This window comes from Chiloscyllium punctatum, chromosome 6, assembly GCF_047496795.1.
Source record: "Chiloscyllium punctatum isolate Juve2018m chromosome 6, sChiPun1.3, whole genome shotgun sequence".
Classification (NCBI taxonomy): Eukaryota; Metazoa; Chordata; class Chondrichthyes; order Orectolobiformes; family Hemiscylliidae; genus Chiloscyllium; species Chiloscyllium punctatum.
This window is the reverse complement of record NC_092744.1, coordinates 58,484,477-58,509,055: the sequence shown is the minus strand read 5'-3', so window position 1 is coordinate 58,509,055 and position 24,579 is coordinate 58,484,477. Positions and strand designations below refer to the sequence as shown.

The window sequence follows — 24,579 nt, the reverse complement described above, 5'->3', positions numbered from 1 at the left end:
ATTTTCTATATTCTAGTAACTTACATTAAAGTAATGAATTCTGTGTGCTAACTATAATTTTACATACACTTGCTTAATATATTTTCTGTCTCATACATAAATTGTTGCGTAATCTCTAAGATATTTTGTTTCCAATTTTCAGTATAGGAAAATTGAGATGTTGGGTCAGGTAGCATCACGAAGAAGCAAAGAATTAATAGAATAGTTTTTAATCACTCATGTTCCAGTCACTTGCACAATGTCAAAGTTGGGTCCAGTACTTTTTCAAGTTGATAGTCTTTCATCAGAACCTGCCTACCTCACTGAGTGTTTCTATCATTTCTGATTTTATTTTGGATTTCCAGTATCCATGTTTTGAGGTAATGTTCAAATCCTAAATCTGGAAATTTGATGATAGCAGACTAATGTTACAAGATATACCTTTTGTCACTAATAACTTTAAGGTAAATTGGCTGGGATCTAAAATGAGTGATTGATCCCTCATCAAAATTGAAAATGATCACTTAGGGATTCTCTCATCAAAATAATTTTTTGCTAATGTTTTGTTCTTTTTATGTCTTAGTAAGTTATCAGTCTTCGATAATTCTTCTTTAATGGCTGAATGAGCTTTGAATTCTTATGAAGCAGTGTACTGATGGAAATCTCATTCCATAATGGGAGACAATGATGAACTAAAAGAGATTTTTCCACATTCTCTGCAGACCTTACTAAATTCCCCTATGGGAAATTGGATTTGATGTTGTATTGATGAAATCACATTCTTTGGCAAATGATCTGACCTCAGTACTTACAAAATGTCATTGTCTCTGAAGACTTCATTTGACATTTAATGTCTGGAGAAAATATCCTTCACATAATTTATCACTGTTCTACTTATAGTGTGTATTGTGCAGTGCTCTGGGGAAATTGAGTGGCAGTCAGTAAGTATGAAGTTGATCTTTCCTCTTCCCATGGACAAGGCAATACTCTTTTTTTTTGGCACAGTCACTACACTCCCAGATATACTTTAATAGATTCTCACTGTTGACTTGATTTCTTTTTTAAACTGAATGATCTGGATCCTGATATGTAGACACTGTTCTGATTTATTATGAGAAATTGAATGAGTTTTCTTTGTATTTCTCTTAATATGTGAAACTCTTATGATACTCTTTCCACTGTTTCTTCACTTAAGCTTTTTAATACCACCATCTTACCTATCTACTCTTTTTCACCAAATATTAATTCCTTGCTATACTTGCAAAGCTCTTGAAACTTTCTCTGTTGTTTCCTTTTCATTTTCACTCCTTTGCAGCTTTTATATTGTGCTTTAAGAAGTGTAGGGTCACAAGTTCCTTCCTATTTAAAATGGGAGCCCTTAGCAAGTACCAGGAAGTTACAGTTAAAGTTACTGTAACTGACTGCCAGTTACACTGGATCCACACTTCAGCGCTTCTGATAAAAGCAAAATTCTGCAGATGTTGGAAATCTGAAATAAAAAGAGAAAGTGCTGGAGAAACTCAGCAGAGCTGGAAACATCTGTGGAGAGAGAAACAGAGTTAATGTTTCAAGTCCAGTATGACTCTGTCTTCAGTTCCAAGGAAGAGCCAAACTGAAATCAAAACATTAACTCTGCCAGACCTGCTGAGTTTCTCCAGCACTTTCTGCTTTTATTTTAGATTTCCAACATCTGCAGACCTTTGCTTTTATCACAAGCTCTTGAAGTATGGATCTCATGCAACTGTTAGTTACCATACTGTAATCAACAAGATAGTTGTTAAGAGCTCCCATTTTTGAATGAACCTTCCTATTTTGATACGAAGTAAATGCAAAAGTTTACTTTGAGCTTACCATCAATTTTATTTTGTGAACCAACAGTCCTAAACAGCATCTAACAACATAGTATAATTTTTCTTATCTCAATTCAGATTAACCTTATTTCTTTTAGGATTAACATGTCATTCCACACTTGAGATAACTATTCATGTTTGTTTTATGTTCTGTCCCACTGCTCTTAAATATGCATCAGCATTATCCATATACTTGATATCTGTATTTGACATAGTTGGGCTATACCTCTTTAATCTGAATCATCATTCTCTGTAGTTTAAAGATTTATTAAATAATGTTTGTGATCAGTTTCAAATTTAATGCTATTGCTGTAAGCTGCAAAGCAAAACTTTGCAGATTTAAAAAAAAATCTTTAGAGGAAATGGTAATATTATGTGACTGCTTCGCAATTTGCAAGAAATCTTGTCTCAATACCAGTCAATAAATATTATCCCAGAAGCAAGGATTACAACATTTATTACCCTTTTGCAGCACTGCATCTCTAAGCTTGTCTGTAATGCATCAGCTGTGAAGTTTATTGATCTTTCAACATTAGTCTAAACTGACAGAATGCAGAATTAGAGGCCCCTTATGTTTTATCATGATTTTAGATACAGCTTTAATGGTTACATTTTTTTCTCGCAATTAGCTGAGAAATGATACTTCTCCGAAATACTCTTTTCTTAAAAAAAAGAATTTACACACATTGTTGACCTTTTTTTTTTTGAGTACTCACATATCTTTTCTTTCCTGTGGGCATGACATGTGCTCAAAGCTAAAACTGTTAAACTGTCAACCTTAATGCATGCTTACCAGTATTGATGTCACCAAAATACATCAGTTCAGTGACTCAAAATACACAATTGCATTTATTCAGGGTTGACATTTCTCGTAACTTCAATTATTTTCCAACATTTGGCATTGTTTTTCTTTTTGGACAAACCCCAAATTATTCGGTCATTCATCAACAAGACAAGACCCTCAAAATGCTTATCTACACTTATAAATGATAGTACATTAGACTTCTGAAAGGGAGATATAAATAAGCATTTGTACATTCTTTAAGAAATATTCAATACGTGTGTCTTCAAATTTACTTAACTTCAGTGGCCAGAAACCTAACAACATATTTTAACATGATATAATGTTTTGAATTTGTAATCTATGACAATACTCTCACAATGCAGAAACCTGAAACTTTGTTTAAAGGTCTTTATGGCACAAGTAATTTCACAACTTACTGGTTCAATTTGTCAACAGTTACTAATGAGTTTACCCCTTTTATTAATGCGCTAATGTTTTTAACTTTGCTTTTAAATCATCCATGCTAACAAACTGTATTTCACAATTCTTCTGTAAAGCCAATAGTAATTCATGCTGTGGTTGGATTACTGCGATAACTTGTTTGTCATTGCAGATCTGCTATCCTCCTGTCAAGCAACATAATCCTCGACATAAATCCATTTCTGTTTAAGTATTCTCTTCTCCCTTGCCTCTTTAATTCTTCTCAATAACATGTTTGCTGTTGCTTTTGTCTCAGCCTCCTTTAAAATTGGGGCATACTGTATTTCATAATTTCTTGAAATCTCCTTGTGATATCAGGTTCATTTGTAGTTGTGTTCAAATTTAAATCTTATGACCTCCCTCTTGAGTTTGAATTTGAACCTATTACATCTATTCTCAAATAACTCGTCTACATATAGCAAAAGCAAGGAAATTTCTCACCTAAACAGTATTCGATACCATTTATATTATTGTTGCTCTTCTCCATTTCTTTCTGTTTTGATGGATGGCATTTCAGATCTTTCATTTAAATTGTTTCATAACAACTGCTGAATGGTTTACATTTCCTCACTGCAAAACTAGTTATGCTTGTACTTTTTGATTGTCTCTGTAGCCCTTCTATTCTCTGTTGCTTGATGGAAGGGCACATCTGCTCCCTCAGCAGCCTTCCTCCAATGTTCATCACCTATTCCATGTATTCTTCTCTCCTTTAGTAATGTCATTGATTCACCAATTTAAGGTCTTGTTTGGGTCCTTAAATAGTTAGAGATTTCTCCCATTATTTTGTCTGTTGTAAGATTATTTCTTTCCTTGGTTACATTTCACCAAGAATTGTGATGTCTCTGAAACTTGCCAGTAATTATGCTAGATAGCAAATTTCTTCTTGAAGTTGTCCTGAATATCTAATGAAAAAGGTCATTGATATCTCCTTCAGATATATATATACACATATATATAGGAAAAGTATGTAAGTTAGCTCGCTGAGCTTGAAAATTTGTTTTCAGATGTTTTGTCACCATACTAGGTAACATCATCAGTGAGAGTGAGAGTGAAACGCTGGTGGTAAGTCCCGCCTCTCTATTTCTACATTTCTAAAGGTGGGTGATGTCATTTCTGTTTTTTTTCAAGGGAAGATAGATAGGATCTAAATCAATGTGTTTATCGATGGAGTTCTCGTTAGAATGCCATGCCTCTAAGAATTCTCGTGCATGTCTTTGTTTCACCTGTCCGAGGATGTGTGTTATCCCAGTCAAAGTGGTGTCCTTCTTTGTCTGTATGTATGGAAACGAGTGAGAGTAGGTCGTGTCTGTTGGACAAACTAGCAGGAAAGTTGCCACCAGGATACATGAACACCAACTGGCCACCAAAAGACATGACCCACTGTCACTAGTTTCTACCTTAAGAAACCAAGACCTATAAATAGAGAGGTGGGACATACACCAGCACTTCATCGGAGACTCTCACTGATGATGTTACCTAGTCATGGTGACGAAACATCTGAAAACAAACCTTCAAGCTCAGCAAGCTAGCCTACATACTTATCATCAACTTGAGCTACAAATCTTCTCAAAGATCACTAATATGGAGGAAAACTAGTAATTTTGTTTTACTTGCTATTTTACATTAACGTGCTGTTTTGCATTAACAACAGCTGCTGATATAATGTTAACCATTGTCTCATTTATTTACAATTTCCACATGATTTCCAGTCAGTAAAGTGGCAATGTCAATGGCCCTGATTTTGTGCATGCAGGATAACTATTCCAGCAGTTTTGAACAGAGATTCTGCAGAATCCCCAAAGTAGCACACTCCAAAGAAATATCTGGGAAGGTTAATTCCTGCTAGGCAATTTCTATACACTTGGAATCCTCCAAAAATCTCCATTTAAATTGGAGACTTTGAATGGTTCCAATGGCATCAAGTGAAATAATTCCTCAGGAAAATGTAGAATATTAAATACATAGTAATTAATCCCAGATCATCTCAACACCTTCTATGCTCGTTTTGAGCAGGATTTCGGTGGAGAGGTAACACCTATTCCAATAAGTCCTGACGAACCTATCCCAACAGTCACTGCATCAGAGGTCAGATCAGTTTCCTTCGTGTGAATCCAAGGAATGCTATGGGACTAATTGGAATACCAGGCCGTGCACTCAGAGCATGCACAGATCAACTGGCAAAGGTCTTCTCAGACATCTTCCACCCCTCCCTGCAGAAGGCCACCTACCCTGCCTGTTTCAAGAGGGCCAACATCATCCCTTTGCCTAAGAAGGCTCATGCAGCATGTGGCCCTAACTTCGGTGGTCATGAAATGCTTTGAAAGGCTGGTCATGGCATTAATCAATTCCAGCCTCCCCACTACTCTTGACCCACTCCAATTTGCCTATCAGACCAACAGATCCACGTCAGAAACCATATCACTTGCTCTTTACTCTTCCCTAGAACATCTTGACATCAAGAACAGCTGCATAAGAATCCTAACCATTGACTACAGTTCAGCCTTCAACACAATTATCCCCTGGAGACTGATTACTAAACTTAGTGATCTCAGACTAAGCCCTACCCTCTGCAACTGGATCTTCCGTTTCCTGACCCACAAACCACAGTCAGTGAAGATTAGGGACAATATTTCATCCTCACTAACACTCAACACTGGAGCCCCCAAGAAGTGCGTACTCAGCCCCCTACAGTACTCACTGTATACCCATGACTGTGTAGTCAAACACCAGACTAATGTCATTTACAAGGTCGCTGATGCCACCACCATAGTCGGTCGAATCTCAGATGGTGGTGAAACAGATTACAGATGGGAGATGGAAGACCTGGAAAAATGGTGCACTGAGAACAACCTAGCTCTCAATGCTGGCAAAACCACGGAACTCATTATTGACTTTCGGCATAATGTTACTCATGTCCCCCTACCCATTAACAGCACAGAGGTGGAACAAGTGGAGAGTGTCAAGCTCCTGGGAGTGGTCATCCGTAACAAGCTTTCTTGGACTGTTCATGTGGATGCACTGGCTACAAAGGCCCAACAACATCTCTTCTTCCTCAGGCAGGTGAGGAAATTTGGCATGTTGGCAAATACCCTTGCCAACTTTTATATGTGCGCCATTGAGATCATTCTGTCTGGATGTATCACTACCTGGTATGGCAACTGTACCATTCAAGATCGGAGATGGTTACAGAGAGTGGTGAACTTGGCTCAGACAATCACAAATGCCAACCTCCCATCAACAGAATCCATCTAAAAGGCTTGCTGTCGATGAAATGCCGCCAGCATTCTCAAAGATCCATCCCACCCTGGCAATGTTTTTCTATAACCTTTATCATCGGGGAGAAGGTACAGAAGCCTGAATATATGCACCGGCCAGTTTTGAAACAGTTTCTACCCTACAGTTGTTAGAATACTGAATGGACTCACAAACTCATAACATTTGCCTGTACCTGTGTTTTTGTTTTTGCCGCTGTTTACCTATTATTTACTTAGCTATGCTACTTAATTCTGTGATCTGCCTGCATTGCTTGCAAGACAAATCTTTTCACTGTGTCTCGGTACATGTGACAATAAATTCAATTTAATTCAATTCAACATATTTTAACACCCCTAAGTAACCAATACACTAATCTGATAATTAGCTAACACATGTCCAAGTAAATCTTTACCAGACCACTTACATCCTCATACCCTGACCTGCTAAACTAGACTGGATGGGATCCAAGACCACTCACAGATCCCCACCAGACCCAACCCAAAACAGTCCACATGCCCCATTGGACCCAAACTTCCCAACCCCTCTCTGCGCCAGTCCAGACCTGACCTGCACCTTTCCCTTTCTGGACCCAACCCAATCACATCCCTTCTCCTCACTTGAACTGACCTTACTCTACACCTCCCTGAAGTCATGACCCATCCTGACATTTTCCCGTACCCCTTCCAGAACTGAATGGTCCCCACCTGGTGTCGGAACTAATCCAACCGCGCCCCTCCCCCCCCCCCCCCACAATATCTCATCCCTTCACTCTTTGTACCTGAGCCTTGGCATTGACAAGGTCCACCCTAATCACCTGCCACCCTACTCCCTTCCCTCCTGGCATCCTACGTAGCTTGTACACTGACCTCTATTTACATGGCACACTCTTGCATACACATTTGGCATTCTACCTGTGGAACCTTACCTCCTACCCCAAATGACCCCCCCCCCCCCAAACTGGCACTTTAAGACCTCATTTGGCATCCTGCCCTTGGCACCTGATATCTACCCAGTTGGCAATCTACTTACCTGGTATTTATCCAGCTGCCACTCTATTTACCTGGCACTCTTACATCAGACTTATTTTGTGTACTAGAGCAGATGTCAAAGTGTCTATGTGGACCTTTTAAATCTGAGAATATGGCAGCTGACTTCTGTAAAAAACAGTGTAGTTTCTTTCTTCTTAAACCTGTGTACTACAAAAGAACGGTCAGAATAATTATAATAATTCTAAAGGTTCCCTGATCAGAATTTCCTTGCAGAACTGCAGAGTCCTGTCTTTCAGAGAAAAAGGACCAGGGTAGAAATCTGAGAGAGGCTGCCCCTTGTCAGAAAATCTGGTCCATGATCTTAACTCGTGAGGAACGATTCAACTGACTGCATACTTACCTCACTCACAGCCCCAACTACACCTCACCGAACTACTACCCTCTCAATACCCTGGACATTAAGCTCTCCTGGCCACATACTTCACCTGGAACTTGACACATTTCTCCTCATTGCCTGACATGCTTTCCTGAGCCATTGATCTGCACCTGACCAGTCTTCCCCTTGAACTAAACCCAACCCAGCCCCATCCCCAATGTGAACCCCAGTACATACCACTGAACCAGACCAGACCCAACTACCCACCTCACCCACTGCCACCAGATCCAAACTAAAATCTCTGCTATAGGATCTGACCTGTTCCAATTCACCCCCTGCCCATCCACCAGGCCTAGCCTACCTTCTATCAGAATGGATCAAACCCATTTCCACTTCCCCAATTGCTGGACCCAACACAACCTCCCTCACCTCAGAATAGACCCAACTTCTAACCCTCCTATTCTCCACCCTATCCTCCTCACCCCCTCTCAGATGTGATATCTCCAACCCACTCTGACCTACCCTAAGCATCACCTGCCACCACCCCTCCCCCACTACCTTGTATCCTATTTCCTTCCCATCTGGCATCCTTCCCCTCTGGCATCCTTCCCACCTTACACCTTACCTCCTATCTAGCTGGTATCTTACCCAGGTGGTAACCTGCTTAAATGCTAACATAACCCTATGCATCTGATATCCCACTCCTGGCACTCTATCCTATTCCAGCTGGCACCCTTCACGTGGGCAACTTATTCATTTAGCACCCTAATAGTCTTTCCACCCAGCACCTTAGCTTTTACCCATCTGATATTCTACCCTTGCAGTCTATCCCTACCAAGCCAACATTTCACCTTACTGGCATTCTGCCACCAGGCCCAGCTGATTCCCTATCCCTACCTATCTAGCATCTTATCCTTGCATCATCCTAACATCACATGTAACTTTTTTTTAGGTTAGATTCCCTAAAGTGTGGAAACAGACCCTTTGGCCCAACAACTCCACACTGACCTTCTGAAGAGTAACCTACCCAGACCCATTTCCCTCTGACTAATGCACCTAACACTACAGGTAAGTTAGCATGGCCAATTCACCTGAACTGCACATCTTTGGACTGTGGGAGGAAACCGGAGCACCTGGAAGAAACCCACGCAGACATGGGGAGAATGTGCAAACTCCACACTGTTAGTCACCCGAGGCTGGAATCAAACCTGGGAACCTGGTGCTGTGAGGCAGCAGTGCTAACCACTGAGCCACTGTGCCACCTGAACTTATGTACTTGCGGTGTGACAGCAGCAGAATTTTTACATTTCAGAATAGGACAGCTGGCCGTTGTGAAAGGGGTTGTGGTTCATTCTCCCTCAGCAATACGTATCAGAATGGATGTATGGCTTTGCATTGCTGACCAAGCCCTGGTTGGAAGCCCAACTCAGAAATGTGGAATTTCCTTCTTACTTTAAAATAAACGGCCACGATGGCAATCCATTGAGACTGCCACTCTCAGAATATCCAGCCCAATGTTTTTGTTTTCCTCTGAGGAATTAGACCATTACTATTTTTCAATTGTCCCAATACTATTTTTCAGTTATTTATTATGTGTTTGTTAGTCCTATCTCCTTTTTTCACCTTTCAATTGTAACTTCTGTCAGCTTGGCCCCAAATTGATGGGCATAACGTAAAGAAAGTGTCCTGCCTGATGCGGATCTTAGGATATTGCGGGTATATTATTTGCTGATGTGTGCAACCAGGGGTAAGGCTATCTGTCAGAAATACACACCTGGTTTATCAGCTCCAGTGTATTGTTTTCATGTAAACAGGTTTTTAGGAATTATTTTAGTTTAAGCTATAATAAAAAGTATCCAGTTTGTTATTTTTCAAAACAACCTTGCAGGCAGCATCTGACTAATTCCATCATGCGGATGAAGTCCTCCAGTCTGGATGAAACCAGTTACTTATTAGCAACATTGATACAGATTTATTTAAAACGGTACTAAATTCTCCCACTCAGACTGAGATAACTATTGTATCCACAACTTTTACAATTGTATCAATATATTGTCTAAAATTGTATGAAATACTAACCATCTAGGTCCCTGTTCTAACTTCTGAAATACTTGTGTAATTTCCAGACCAGCGGGTGACAGGTTTGGGGGACGGGATTCATTGTGATCGTTAATGGTTCGGAACGATAAGAAGAGATTAACGGGTATGATCTGACCTGATTATCACTCAACGATTTTTATTGGCCTGTTCGGAAAATATTGAAGAGGATTTTTTTTAGGAGTATCACGTTCCAAGCCAGACAGGTGGATTTTCAGGGCACACCAGCCTCCTTGGCCATGCTAATTCTCAACTGGTTTTGAATTAAACCGCGTCACCTTCACGAAAGAACAAACTAAAAAGGACCCGAGGGGGGCGGCAGAAATTGAAGATGATGCAAAATAGAGTCGCAGTCTTGGGATATCGTTGTCATGGAAACGGTGTAATTCTTGCTGACGGGGGCGGGGCTGGCTGGGGCTCGCCTTTTGTTTCCAGTCAGTTCATTGAGGGCCACTACCGCGCGCTCCCGACTGCTGCTGGGCCAGGGGCTACTGCAGCGCGCTCCCGACTGCTGCCGGGCCAGGGGCTACTGCCGCGCGCTCCCGACTGCTGCCAGGCCAGGGGCTACTGCAGCGCGCTCCCGGCTACTGCCGCGCGCTCCCCACTGCTGCCGGGCCAGGGGCTACTGCCGCGCGCTCCCGACTGCTGCCAGGCCAGGGGCTACTGCAGCGCGCTCCCGGCTACTGCCGCGCGCTCCCCACTGCTGCCGGGCCAGGGCCTACTGCCGCGCGCTCCCGACTGCTGTCGGTGCAAGATCCACTGCCGCGCGCTCCCGACGGCTGCCGAGCCAGAAGACCTTGCCGCGCGCTCCCGATTGCCGGGCATGGGGACGTTGCCGTGCGCCCACGACCGCTGCCGGAGCAGAGTCCACTGCTGCGCGCTCCCGACTGCAACTGGAGCAGGGTCCGCTGTCGCGCGGTCCCCACTGCAGACGGAGCAGTGTCCACCGACGCGCGCTCCCGATTGCTATCGGAGCAGGGGACATTGCCGCACGGTCTCGTCAGGAACCAGGCCAAAGGACACTGCAGCGCGCTCCCGATTGCAGCTAGCGGGGGACACTGCAGCGCGCTCCCGATTGCAGCTAACGGGGGAAACTGCAGCGCGCTCCTTGACAGGAGCCGTGCCAGGAGCCACTAAAGCGCGCTCCAGACTGCATCTAGCAAGTGGGATACAGCAGCGCATCCCCGACAGCTGTGTTTGGGACGTTGCCGCGCGCTGCCGACAGGAATAGGGCCAGAGACCTCCAGCGCGTTCCCGACTATAGCCAGGCCAAATTACCCTAGCGCGCTCCCGTCTGCAGCCAGCAAGTGGGACACTGCAGCGCGCTCTCGACTGCAGCCAGGAAAGGGGCACCCGCGCGCTCCCGACAGGAGCCATCAAAAGGGATGCTTCCACGCGCTCCCGACAGCAGCCGTGCCAGCGGACTCTGCAGGGTGCCCCTTACTGCAGCCAGCAAGGGTGATAGTGCAGCGCGCTCCCGACAGCAGCTGTGCCAGGGGACATTACAGAGCGCTCCCTGCTGCAGCCAGCAAGGCTGATAGTGCAGCGCGCTCCCGACAGCAGCTGTGCCAGGGGACATTACAGAGCGCTCCCTGCTGCAGCCAGCAAGGCTGATAGTGCAGCGCGCTCCCGACAACAGCCGTGCCAGGGGACACTGCAGCGCTACCGAGTTCAATCAACACAAACTCAAAAAGGGCGGAAATAAAACAAGAAATCCTCCGATTTTGTTCTTGTCACACTGTCGGACTTTGGACCGGAATGAAATGGCACTTTAAAAACTGGAATTCATTCAGTTTCTCTCCAAGGGGCGCAGCATTGCCAGTCACTGCGGGTAACAGGCTCTGAGAGCCTCTCGGGATATCTTCGCTATTTCTCCAACTTGCCCCTCAGCAGTCCAGGTGCGCTCGGTGTTCCGCTGGTTTGACCCTGACCATACTGTCTGTGGCAGGTTCGCTGTGGATGATTCTTCGCATGACGGATAATGCTCATAAAAATTAAATCGAAGGACCAACATGAGCCTGTGATGAATGATTTAAAACACGCGCGGAAACGAAAAGCACTCAAAACAACTCCCATGAATTATTCAGATGAGACAGACGTTTTCATAGAAGGTCGATGCGTGTAAAAAAGGCCGGGCACAGAAAGAGTGGGAAAGCTTCAGAATTCATTTTGGAAGGTTGCGACTGATTCCGTGCTATCTCAGCACGTCGCCAATTCAGAGGCGATCTCTCTGACATTTACCACCGGAGCTATCTCGGTCGTGGCTACCTCAAGCTGCCAGCATATTTAAGTAGAGCGTTCCGGGCAAAATCTCCTTTTAAACTATAGTCCTGGAAGGATGGGTTACAGAGGCATGGGAGAGCAATAGGAGATTTTTTATGGGGGCCCTGCAAAGAAAATCATGATCTGCACTGGACAATGACTTGATGGGAAATTTTGCACCAGAAAATGACTGTAAGTACTGTCATTTAAGAGGATGCAGGTTGTAATAGTGGCGTTACGTTATGTTTGGTCCTGTTCAGTTGTGTTTGGTTGCAGTGGTGAGAATCTCCGCAAGTTCTGTGCTTTTTTCCCCCGGCATAGTTTAACGTTGGAGAAATTGACGGGTCAGCTTGTACAATCATGTTCCAGCAATTTTTGATTTTTGTTTTAAATTGAGAAACGCACTTTGCTTTGGGGGGTATGGTGGAACGCGTAAAGATTGGAATCACAATTTGCAACTGTCGCTGAGGCTTAAAGGCACCGTTGGAACTTTGGCGAGAATGCTGCCCAGCTCCAAGCTGAAAGTGTGAGCACAGATTGTGTGTTCAGTCTCCCGCTCGCCTTGAACGCAGGGCGAGGGGGATTTGAGCTCTGCCGTCATTCCAGCTCCAGCTGCTGGACAGGGAACCGCTTTGTGCCCGGTGCACCCAACCCCATCCTGTCTGAACTGATTCTCGAATCCACATACTTGTTGGCTGACGTCAAAATCTTACTTTAAAGGGGAAACATTAAAATGTACGGCAAAAAAAACCACTTGTCGCCCTTGTACCAGCAGGACGAGTTCATTTCACTCATTAACCCTTACCTTTTTTGAGCTTTGATTGCAATGGATTTAGGTGGGAAACAAGACCTCACAGTTTGTACTTAGTTAAACTTTCACGATAAAACTGTCGCTCTCTGCTAAATGCCATGTTTCAAACAAATTAAAAAGGCGTGTGAATAGATTCAGCAGGGAGCGTCCCAGCACATTTCCCTTTTAAGAGGATGGTGGCGGTGAGATGAAAGCAAGGAGTCCGCTCCCTCTTTCTTTTTAATCCCGCTAGCTGCCTCCATGCCGAGCCTGAATCATTCCCGTTGTAAGTACAGCACTGCTTCATAGTCAGTTTTTTTTTTCTCATTCCGTTCCTTTTCCTGCGAAGTTCCCCTTTGTTTGACAGCTTCCAGGAGCTGGAGCCGCAGTTCTGTGATTTTCCTGAGCAGCCAAGTAGCCGGAGTCAGGGACTGAGGAGCTGATCTCTCAGCTAACCCCCGAGTACTGTCTTTCAGATGTTTTAACCATTTCCTTTTCCTTTCATTAAACTTGAAGGATGTAAGATAGGCAGTTTAATATCATAGGAAAGGGAATCGGTTAGCCCCTCTAACTTCCTGGAGTTTATATTGTTGTGTTTCTTTGGTTTGTTTTTTTGTCAGGAGTTCTGGCCTTTTGCCGCCAATGCGCATTCTGTAACACGCTATTAGCAAAGGGCAAAGAAGGGCTGAAACTAGAAATGTTCACTCGGACCAGAACCCCCAACTAAACCCGCATTTACAGTGTACATCTCCCTTTAAGCTGCCTTGGTATTGTCGCTGGTAAATGGTTCACAAGTACTCCAGAAGCATCAGTTTAGGGCCTGAAGGCCCAAGATTTTGTGTGTTTATTTTCAAAAAACAGCACCTGCCCGTGTAGAATAGCTTAAACAAGATCCACAGTGTGAATGCTATAAAAAACATGTTTCAACATGGGCAAATCTGTTTCTCATTTTTCCAGAATGCACTATGGAAGCTATTTGCATTTATCCTCATCAAAAAGATGGCTTAATTCTTGTTAACAGATTTTTGATTATGCATCTATTATGAATTGTGCCTGGCAATGAAAATTAAATTATTGTCTGGTTAACTGGAATTTGTAGAATGTGATATGTAATTATCAGCTATTAAACATTCAAGCAGAAATGTTCCATGTTTTATTTGACCCGGTATCCATGTGTATAGAGAAGGAAACAAAGAGGTGATGTGGGAAGAAAATAACCCCAGGAGTGCTCTTCTGTTTTTCAAGAACAATGTATGCAAATGACTGAGACACAGAAAAGACCTGTCCTCCTTTTTTTTGATGTGTTTCCTGCCACTGGATCATGTGCTTGTTTATAGTGTGCAGAAATAAATTATACAAGCATGTCTTAGATACAAGTATGTATTACTACCAGTGGGACAGCCAAACAAATCATTTCCCTGTCAATGTTTGACATCATATTGTACTGATTGGCTGAATACAGCAGTTCCAGTCATAGATGGGAACTGTTTGGCCCAATTAAAGGTCCATCATAAAATTTTTAAAAACCTATCAAGTGAGTGTTCAGTGATTTCCAACTCGTGCTTCTGGGTGTGTTAAACATATCCCGGCTTGAGTCCAGCAAACAATTAAGGATACAAAGTTGAGAGTAACATAACCAATAAACATTCTTAGGTTTTGTTTCTGTGGCACAGTCTGAGCAGTTAACCAGTAATAAATTTCAACTCTCTTCACTAAATTCTACAGTTGCTATTTTGTGTCATTGTTTATGCATACTTAAGGTGCTTTAACTGCTGCAATTCCTGTCGCAGGTTGATCATTTTAATCATACTGTATGTACTGGAAATTGACCTAGAAATGTATCAATGGAGGATAAAACACTTTGTGGTGACAGAAACCAAAATTATAAACACCCATACAGTGTACCTCATTTGAATTTTGCGGGGCATATTAATTCAGGTACCAACTAATCCTCTTAATTTTAAGACTATTAGCTTGTAGAAATGTCAATATGGGTGTGTAGACTCAAAGAAAGTTGTAACTCATTGGTGAATCATTTGTACACTTCGCTTAGGGCTGGATATAAGCCATGGTTATAACTCTGAGACTGAAAGTTACAGTGTAAGTTCAAGATCATAGCTTGCTTACAGCATTGGCTGTAATTCAGATTTCCCTGCTTTGGAAGTTAGATTTGCATGGAACTTCATAACCAGCTGTTAAACTTTAGATGGTTTGATAGTGTTGAAAAATGTGGTGCTGGAAAAACACAGCAGGCCAGGCAGCATCCGAGGAGCAGGAGAATCGAAGTTTCGAGCATAAGCCCTTCTTCAGGAGTGAGGCTGGTGTGCCAAGCGGGCTGAGATAAAAGGTAGTGGGGAGGGAATTTGGGGGAGGAGTGCTGGGAATACGATAGGTGGAAGGAGGTGAGGATGATAGGCTAGAGAGGGGGTGAGGGCGGAGAGGTCGGGAAGAAGATTGCAGGTCAAGAGGGCGGTGCTGAAACCGAGGGTTGGGACAGAGATAAGGTGGGGGGAGGGGAAATGAGGAAGCTGGAGAAATCTACATTCATCCTGTGTGGTTGGAGGGTTCCTAGGCGGATGATGAGGCGCTCCAAGGCCCCAATGGATGCTTCTATATCTGTCGCAAATTCACCTGCACCTTCACACACATCATTTACGGTATCCGCTGCACCCGATATGGTCTCCTATACATTGGGGAGACAGGCCGCCTACTTGTGGAACGTTTCAGGGAACACCTCTGGGACACCCGCACCAACCAACCCAACCACCCCGTAGCTGAACATCTTAACTCCCACTCCAACTCCGTCAATGACATGCAGGTCCTTGGCCTCCTCCATCGCCAGACCCTAGCTACACGAAGCCTGGAGGAAGACCACCTCATCTTCCGCCTAGGAACCCTCCAACCACAAGGGACGAATGTAGATTTCTCCAGCTTCCTCATTTCCCCTCCCCCCACCTTATCTCAGTCCAAACCCTCGGATTCAGCACTGCCCTCTTGCCCTGCAATCTTCTTCCCGACCTCTCCGCCCCCACCCCCTCTCCGGCCTATCACCCTCACCCTCACCTCCTCCCACCTATCGTATTCCCAGCGCCCCTCCCCCAAATTCCCTCCCCCCTACCTTTTATCTCAGCCCGCTTGGCACACCAGCCTCATTCCTGAAGAAGGGCTTATGCCCGAAACTTCGATTCTCCTGCTCCTCGCATGCTGTCTGGCCTGCTGTGTTTTTCTAGCACCACATTTTTCCACTCTGGTACTCCAGCATCTGCAGTCCTCACTTTCTCCATGGTTTGATAGTGTAGTCAGTAATGCCTGAACTCTGAAAACATCTAAGTAAATTATGGTGAATTCAAGGGACACACGGACTCTTTTTTAAACAGATTTAACAAGTGCATTGAAATTGTGCTGTGAAGTGGATGAAACTACAGCAGTCAGAAACTGCCTTGACTTGCTAGGATCCATGACATTTTAGGCTGGCATCCTCAAGATACCTGATGAAAACAATGAGGATCACAAAGCTGTATGACATCTGTAGACAGTGCGCAGCGTAGATACACCTAGTTGTGGCCAGGTGGGTCTATCCGCTCAAGGATAGATTTACTGTTTGTGTTCCATGTGTTCTCGGTGCGATCTACTGACGTCAAACCGGTGTTCTTCTCTGACCACTGCCTCCTGCAGGCCAACTGTCACCCACAGGACGACTAGCGGGCTGGCAAAGGAATGTAGAAGCTGGATGTGAAATTGCTGACCCAGAAAACATTTTGTAGCTCAAAGGGACTACATAGCTTGGAGAATCATGAAGCCCATTTGTGAGTCTCCAGCAGGCTAGCAGGAAACAGTCAAGAGAAACATCAAGAGGTTCTTTATCTTCAAAGGTGTTCAGAAGTCTAAAGAGAGATAGGCAAATACTCCAAACTCCAGAAAAGCATGCAGAACCTACTCCTACTACAAGCAATGGGGTTTGATATCATGGAGGCCCTCCAGGAGGTGAGGAATCAGCAAGCCTTACTCATTGCCTCGGAGACCTCCAAGTTAACCTTCCAGTCCATGGTTTGCATCGTGGAGCAGAATGAGATGTGCTCATGTTTCTCCTTCCAGAAGGTGCACAGGGAGATCTCTGTGCTCAGCAGCCTGAAGGAAGAAGATGGTTCAGTAATATCATCTCAGACTGACATCCTAAGGATCAGCGAATCCTTTTATGCCAAACTGTATGACACAAAGTCCACAGATAGTGCAGCCTCTTAGTCATTCCTGTCATCTGTCGTAGAGGTGTTAGCACACGGGATAGCCTGCACCAGCCATTATTGCTGGATGAGCTGACCAAGGCCCTCGAGTCTTTAGAAAAGAATAAAACTCCAAGGAGTGATGGCCTACTGGCCGAGGTGTATTCAGGTCTGTGGGACTTGATTGGCCAGGACCTGCTGGAGGTGTACAATGGTATTCTTCTGGTAAGCACCATGTGTGAATCCATTCTCACCTGCAAGCGAAAGGGAAGAAGGACGAAATTAGAAACTGTGATCAATTTCACTGCTGAATGCAGAACACAAAATCCTGTCAAAGGTCACTGCCAACCAGGTCACGTCTATTTTGGTGTCAGTGATTCACCCCAACCAATGTACTGAACAGGATGAGCTCTGAGACCCTCAGGCCCCTCAGTGATATGATCGCCTACATTCAGAACAGTGGGGTGGATGCCTGCATTATCAGTTTGGACCAGGAGAAGGCATTCAACAGGATATCCCACACCTACATGTAGGACGTGCTATCCAAAATGGGCTTGGGAGGCAATCCCCAATTGAATCTGACTGCTGTACACCAATATTGGTAGTGGATGGCAATCAGAAAGTTTCCAAATCAGGATTGGAGTCTGGCAGGGCTGCCCACTCTCTCCTGCTGTGTTTGTGTGTTGTACAGAGCCTTTTACTGACTTCATCAGGAAGGATGAGAGTCTGAGAGGGGAAACTTTTCCCAGCCAGCAGAGTCCTGCAGATCAAAGCTTCCCTGCACATGGATGATGTCACTGTTTTCTGCTCACATCCACTGTCAATGCATCGACTCATGAGCATCTGCTACCAGTTCAAACTGGCCTTGGGAGCAAAGGTCAAAGGAGGCAAGAGCAAGGCCATGTTCTTTGGGAACCAGATCAACTGATCCTTCATTCCCTTCACAGTCAGGACAGACTACCTGAAAGTGCTGGGAATATGGTTCAGAGGGGCCACGGCATGTGCAAAAACTTGGGAGCAGTGCATTGCTGAGGTGAGGCAGAAACTGGGCTTCTGGGATCACCGCTGCCTCTCCATTGAGGGTAAAACCATGGTTATCAGGTCTGAGGTGCTCTTTCTGTTGTATGTGGTGCAGGTCTGGCCTGTTCCCAGAACCTGCATTGTTGGAGTCACCTGAGCTGTCTTCCACTTGATCTGGAGGTCAGAGATGGACTGTGTTCACAGGGACACTATGTACAAAGTTCTGGATAAGCAGGGATGAAGAATGTACCCAACACCACCTTTGTGTGTGGCTGTGTTAAACTGTGCATAGTGTCACTACATAATGAGGTTCTACCTGCCTCTGATGCCTGGCCTCGTTGCTGTGGAACACTACAAGTAGTTAGACAGCTTGATGTGACCTGTCCTTCATGGGAAAATTTGCAAAGACAAAAGACTTTTGAGCACAAGTCCATCAGGAAGTGCTCAGCATGCAGCACCCTCAAGACCCTGTGGGTAAAGGAAAGGGTGGATCCTGTTGCGTGGTTCCCTGTGCAGACTGTCAAAGTCATTTGGCAGAATATGTCATCACCAGAATTTTACAACAAGCACCAAGCTTGGGTAGTGGGGAGAAGGGCACTACCTGTGAGATCCTTTATGAATGTCTGGACAATCTGCGCCACAGTACATTGCCCTCGAAGCGGTTGAGACTGTTACACATATCCTTCTGAAATATGCCTTTGTAAAGGAAGTCTGAAGGAAGATGCAATGGTTTTTGGAGAGGTTCATCTCAAACAACTCCATGATGCAGAACTCTGAGCTCGATGGTTCCCCTGGACACACACTGAGACAAACATTGGCTGTGCCTGGAGGATCATCAATTTGGTGAAAGATGCTCTTTGGTCTGCCTGAAACTTGTTGATCTTCCAGAGCAAGGAGTTAACCTCAACTGAGTGTTGCAGACTGGTACATTCCAAGGTCCAGGACTGTGTGCTGAGGAACACACGAAAGCCTGGGGCAGCTGCCACCAAGGCACAGTGGGGAAAGACCACTGTCTGAGGTCTTACTGCTGAAGTTAATGGGGGTCTGTTCAATTATCAGACCCTCAGGTTCCTCAAATATATGTAAATATAATCTTGTACAAGTAAGAAATGGCTTTGATTTGTTTGTTGGATCGAGTCAAACTCCTGTGTTTGTTTGTTTCTTCATATAATACTGTATGGAGCTAAACTGCTTTATTGACTATCAGTGTATATAAATATATTTTTATGAATAAAGTATATTTTTGAAATTAAAAAATCCTCAATTTCTAAATTTTCATTTTTCAGATCACCTGTTCTTTGGTTTCTGGTTAGAATGGTGAGTTCAGAATCACTGCAATTGCTATTGGAGCCTGGAGAGATTGCCTTTGTGGTCAGCAGGTGGAAGAAACTTTCATCCTGTTCGACCAGACTAAATTTGAATCCAGGTCACAAAACTCAAAAGCCAGTAGTTAATTTACTGCATTGCTTTGACATAATTAATAATTCTGGTTTCCTATTTCTAGGATCCCAAGAGTAGATTTCATTCAGTGGGTGTAGGTTAATGAACTTTTAAAAAATAAGACTTGAATGAGGTATAGATGTTACCAAGAGGGTCAACTTTCATTGTCCATGCCTAAATTTAGAGATGGTGGTGAGTCCTAGGACTGAATGTACTACCTCAGCACTGGTAGGCCAGGAATTCCAGATTTTGACAGTGGCCATGACAGAATGGGATATGACTTTTAAAGGAACCTAGGGCCTTGTTTCGATGTTTCTGCTTCTTTTGACCTTCTCAGTGGTTGAGGTCATTGATTTGCAAGGTCCCAAATGATAAAAACCATTTAGAATGAATTTGATGATCTTGGTTAATGTTGCACTTGATTCACGATATTGGATTCACAAATTAAGTGCATAAAACTAGTGGGACATTTGGAGTTTCAATTCCACACAGGTAATTAAATTCTGTGATAATTGGTTGTTATTTTCCCTCTTAGAAACAAGTATGTCTTTGAATCAGTTATTCTATTTAATCAATATTCATACCAGAAAGGACTCAGTCTGGGCTTAAGACAACCTTATTGTTCTGTGTTATGCTTCGGTTTCTTGGCAGTGGTGAATTCTCTAAATACAAATACAGTCAAGACAAACTTTTATTGTGTTGCTTGACAGGAGTGAATAAGACCAAAAGGTTGTGATCTTTTTCTCACAGCACTCTATGCAAGTTACTTGAATAAAGTATGCAAGTTAAAGACAAAGATGCAAATATTCATCCAAATAAACAAATTCTTTATTATGTTACAAATACTGGAATCAGCAAATACCTGCAAAATAAATTGATATTGTTTGTTTAAGTTTGATATTTTGGATAAAGTACTAATGAACAAATGAAATGTAAATATTTTCAAGAAAATAGATCCCTTAAATTCAGCTGTCGCATAAAATATTTCTAAAGCTGACATGAATGAATAATATTGAAGTAACCGTTGTTAAATTTTAAAAATAAACTTCCATGTTCTGGTTTGAAATATAGCAAGTATGTTTCATATGCAAACTTTGAGGTAGTTTTAAACAACATACATTATTCCTGCAATTGGTATCTACACTGTCTGTGATTTATAAAGGGAGAAACTCTCTAGCTCACTGAAACTGCAGTGCCAAAGCTGTGGAAACATTGAAAAATCAACAGAAATGTTTGCTTCCATGGAAATTTACCCCATGTATATTGAAACACAACCTCCCATTTGCCAGGAAGAATCATAATTACCTCTGTTCTGTGTCATGTATTTAGGAAGTCTGCCAACACTCAAAAATTTAGTAATTTTAAGAAATAAATTGGGAACTAACTCTGTAAAATATTTTATTATGCAAAGGTAACCAAAAAAACATTTCATTGAATTCTACTGTATTTCCTCCTCAGGATTACAGGGAAGATGGTATGGATTTGGGAAGTGACCCTTGTAGTCGAGCGAGTTCCGAATCAAGCTCCAACAAAGTGACACCATGCTCTGAGTACAAATCCTCACCGAGTCTGGAACTTGCCACATTGGGGGACTATGAAGAAGATGAAGATTATCAGGAATATAAAAAGAAGGTGATAGAAGAGTGGGAAAGTGAATATGGTGACTACTCTGAGAACAATGGCTTTGTTAAAGCATCTAGCAGGAGTTTAGCACAGGAGATTCAAGAAGTTAAAGTCATCCCACCAGTACCTTCGATTGTCACTACAGGTGAAATGAAACAAAATGGCAATATAGCTCCAACTAAGCGAGGTGGAAAAGAAAATAAGACTCTTCCAAAGCTGCAGAAGGCATTGCAAATAACGGGTGGCAGCACGGCCACAAAACGGTTGGAGACCTCGGGGACTTTTGTTTCAGAAGAAGCACAGCTTCCAACCATGGATTGGGAAGCCCTAGAAAAGCACCTTGCAGGTTTACAGTTTCAAGAGCAAGAAGCACAAAACCAAAACCAGAGCCAGACAAAAACAAACTTCACATCAGTAAGTTGGTTCTTTGCAAAATTATTTATTTGCTCTTTTTAGAAGCTTTTGGCAAGTCCCTTTTGGGTCTAATAACCGTTGTCCAGTGGAAAAGTATTAGGTATATAATAATCAGAAATTTAATGTGGAGAAATAAAGATCTTGAAAAAAACAATATTTTTTCAGGTTTTAGGGACTTAACACATACAAACACTGTTAAGAGTCTCTAAATCAAGTGACTGAGGAACCTGTTCAAATTGAGTTCTGCTTGCCTGACATAAAGTGTAAATTATATTGCCATACTTGTCCAATTCAAGTGAGTTTAGACGCAAGTTGGCAAAAGGTGAGGCTTTATTACCCTGTGGCTGCGCATGAAGCACTGCTTTCTGTTAACTGACTGAAAAAAAACAGAGCTTATTGGCATGAGACATGAGTATGCACTGTCCATTGACCTATTTCAGTGCTGTAAATATCATTTAATACTATGGAATCCTGCTTGCCCACCTGAGACTACCCGCCATTCCGGCTGATATTGAAGCTAATTATTTGTGCTTCTCAAACATAGTTTACCTTCTAATAGTATTGGTCAGCCAGCCTCATTTATTGATCAATCACAAAGCAACTCAGATTACTCCACTGTGGTTTACAAAATTGAAGCTTCAGGAAGCATTTTTTCTCTTTAATATAGCAGCTTTTCCTTGTTGAATGTCTCTTCTTTGAAGCCATTAGACTCCCGAGGCTCTGGTTGCTTTGTTTTATCATCTTCTTTGGTCACGTGTTTGGACATTAGACAACTGACAATTTAATAATTTGCAGATTTGAATTCTTGCTAGCAGATTTGTTCTTTCTCGGAGATTACGTGTGGTGTGCAACTTAACCTTTCTGAATGTATTCAATTTATGGACCAATCTATGGACTGAAATAGGCCACATTGTAACACTGTAGCTTTCATTGTTGAGGATGTGGATCTTCACAGGCAGCTGTTTGCTTATTTGTCCTCTTTGGAATCACTTGATCCTGGATATGTGAACGTGATGTAATGATGTAAAGTTCAATGAGGTAAATAAATTACAGTCTTTTTGCCCTCGAAGCCAGTATAACAGGGTTTGAATTTTTTAAATATTACATTTGTTTACAATTCACTATATATGTAACCAAGTGTAAAGCTAGAATCAAGTAAGACCAATCTACTGAGTTCATTAAAGTTAAGGAGTTTGTTTTGTTGTCAAATCACTCAGTACAAAGTGTAAACATTGTAAGCAAGATAAAACCTGCTCTAAGTCCCATAAAATATGCACACACTGATTGTCATTCAAGGAATAAGAACAAGTTAAGGGTGAGGGGAGGTAGAATTGGGTAAAATATTAAAGCTGTGAAGTGAAAGAATGATCAGCTTCGATCTTGAAGTTCTGATGCAGGTTGCGGCTGAGCTGATTATTCGCCCGATTGCAATCTCTTTTACATTGCAATCAGCCCTTTTCCTAGAGTGGGTGGTATAGCACTTGAAGTTCTTTTAATTTGTTTTAATGATGTAGTTCAATTTGTCACAAAGTTTCCAAGCTTGAGAATTGTGAAGTGAAGAGAGAGCTGATGTTATATTCTGTGAGATGGTTCTTCATTTTGATGTTACTGTGGCAAATGGCCCCATGTGGGAACGAATGGACAGGCAGAGGGCCGATCAAACACAGTCGTTTAAAGCATGCTTCTTCCCCCTCCCTGCCCCAACCATGTCAAACATGCCAGGAAAGGGTCATAAAATCCAGATCCATGTGTTGGACTTTAAAAGAGAGATATGTTTTCCACAATGTTGCTAAGCAATGGCTTTATGTAGACAGGAGACTACACTGTTTCTAGGTGGTACATGTGTTCGATAAGATGCTTCAGAAAAGAACATTTTCAAACCTATGCTAAGGTAGAACAAGATTTCAGTAAATCCAAGAATGTCAGAAATATAAATTTTATTTGCAAAGTAAATTCAGTTTTATATTGGGTTTCTTCTTGGGCTAGTCTTACTGATCCTGATAGGCATCAGTGCAAAAGGAATTGCAGTTTCAATGCATTTGAACAATTTTTGCTTTGTTCTAAGTCAATTCCCATAAGACCTTTATTTAATCAGACATCAGCATGGGTTTTGATTGTGTATTTGAAACTGCAGGATATTTCAGGAGATTATATTGTAAATTACTGTGTTTTGGTTAAATCAACAGTAAGGATGAAGATGTTTCGGGTGTGTCTGATGACAATGAACATATTTTTACATTGGAAGAAAATAAATGTTTTGAAGAGTATTTCTGTTCAAAGGATGATTTTCTTCCAACCTGGTTTTAAAAATAAAGCATTACTATTCAAGTAAACCATTCCTGCATTTACTCAGTCGTAAGTGGTTGAGAATATGGGGAGTGCAATGTTTTCACATGTTTGCACTGACTTGAACTGCAAGTTTTGTCTTGGTTTTTGTTCTGTTTCACTATAAAATGTTCCACAGACACACACATTTATTTTCAGTGTTTGTTAGTGTTGAGCAAAGGCAACCAAGTGGAACTAGCTCATTAGCTTTATACTCTTGAAATGAGGTTTCTAGACTAAGCAATGTTAGCTAATACACATGACTGCAGGCAAATACTCATGTGTGCTCATTCAGGAATGCACATGATTCCAACATAGTTTGTCATCTCATGGAATTTATATGTGACATTGGGTGCAGGGAAGTGCGTGTGATTGTGAAAGAGGGTGTACTGGTGAGGAGGGAGCCACCGGATGCAGGATGGGAGTGAGGAGGAAAGAGGCCACGGCAACAATGAGGGCACTAAGACCCAGGACACCCTTTCCACCTTGATCCCCAACACTCTTCCCAGATCTCTCTTACCACCCCATCACACCCTCCAGTTCTTTACTGTTCCCCCCTCGCTTCCCAATCTCCCTCTCGGTTCCCAATTTCCCTATTTCTCTCAGTTCCAATCTTTTCCCTCTCCTGGGACGCATTGCCCCCCCCAAACTTTTTATATTAGCACATGTGACAAA

At 42.7% G+C, this 24,579-nt stretch overlaps 1 protein-coding gene across 3 annotated transcripts in view; it reads left to right on the top strand.

The window, feature by feature from the left end:
• Positions 1-24,579, top strand: part of schip1 (schwannomin interacting protein 1) — an 829,255-nt gene that overhangs the window by 647,054 nt on the left and 157,622 nt on the right. The window contains exons 1-2 of one of the 3 annotated variants that reach the window (XM_072572732.1): positions 11,462-12,264; positions 21,001-21,579. In XM_072572732.1, coding sequence (XP_072428833.1) covers positions 12,259-12,264; positions 21,001-21,579 — 585 coding nt within the window. In that variant the 5' untranslated portion in view covers positions 11,462-12,258. Of the gene's footprint in view, positions 1-11,461; positions 12,265-13,041; positions 13,149-21,000; positions 21,580-24,579 lie in introns of those variants that run through there. The other 2 variants (XM_072572733.1, XM_072572731.1) reach the window with 2 other exon arrangements.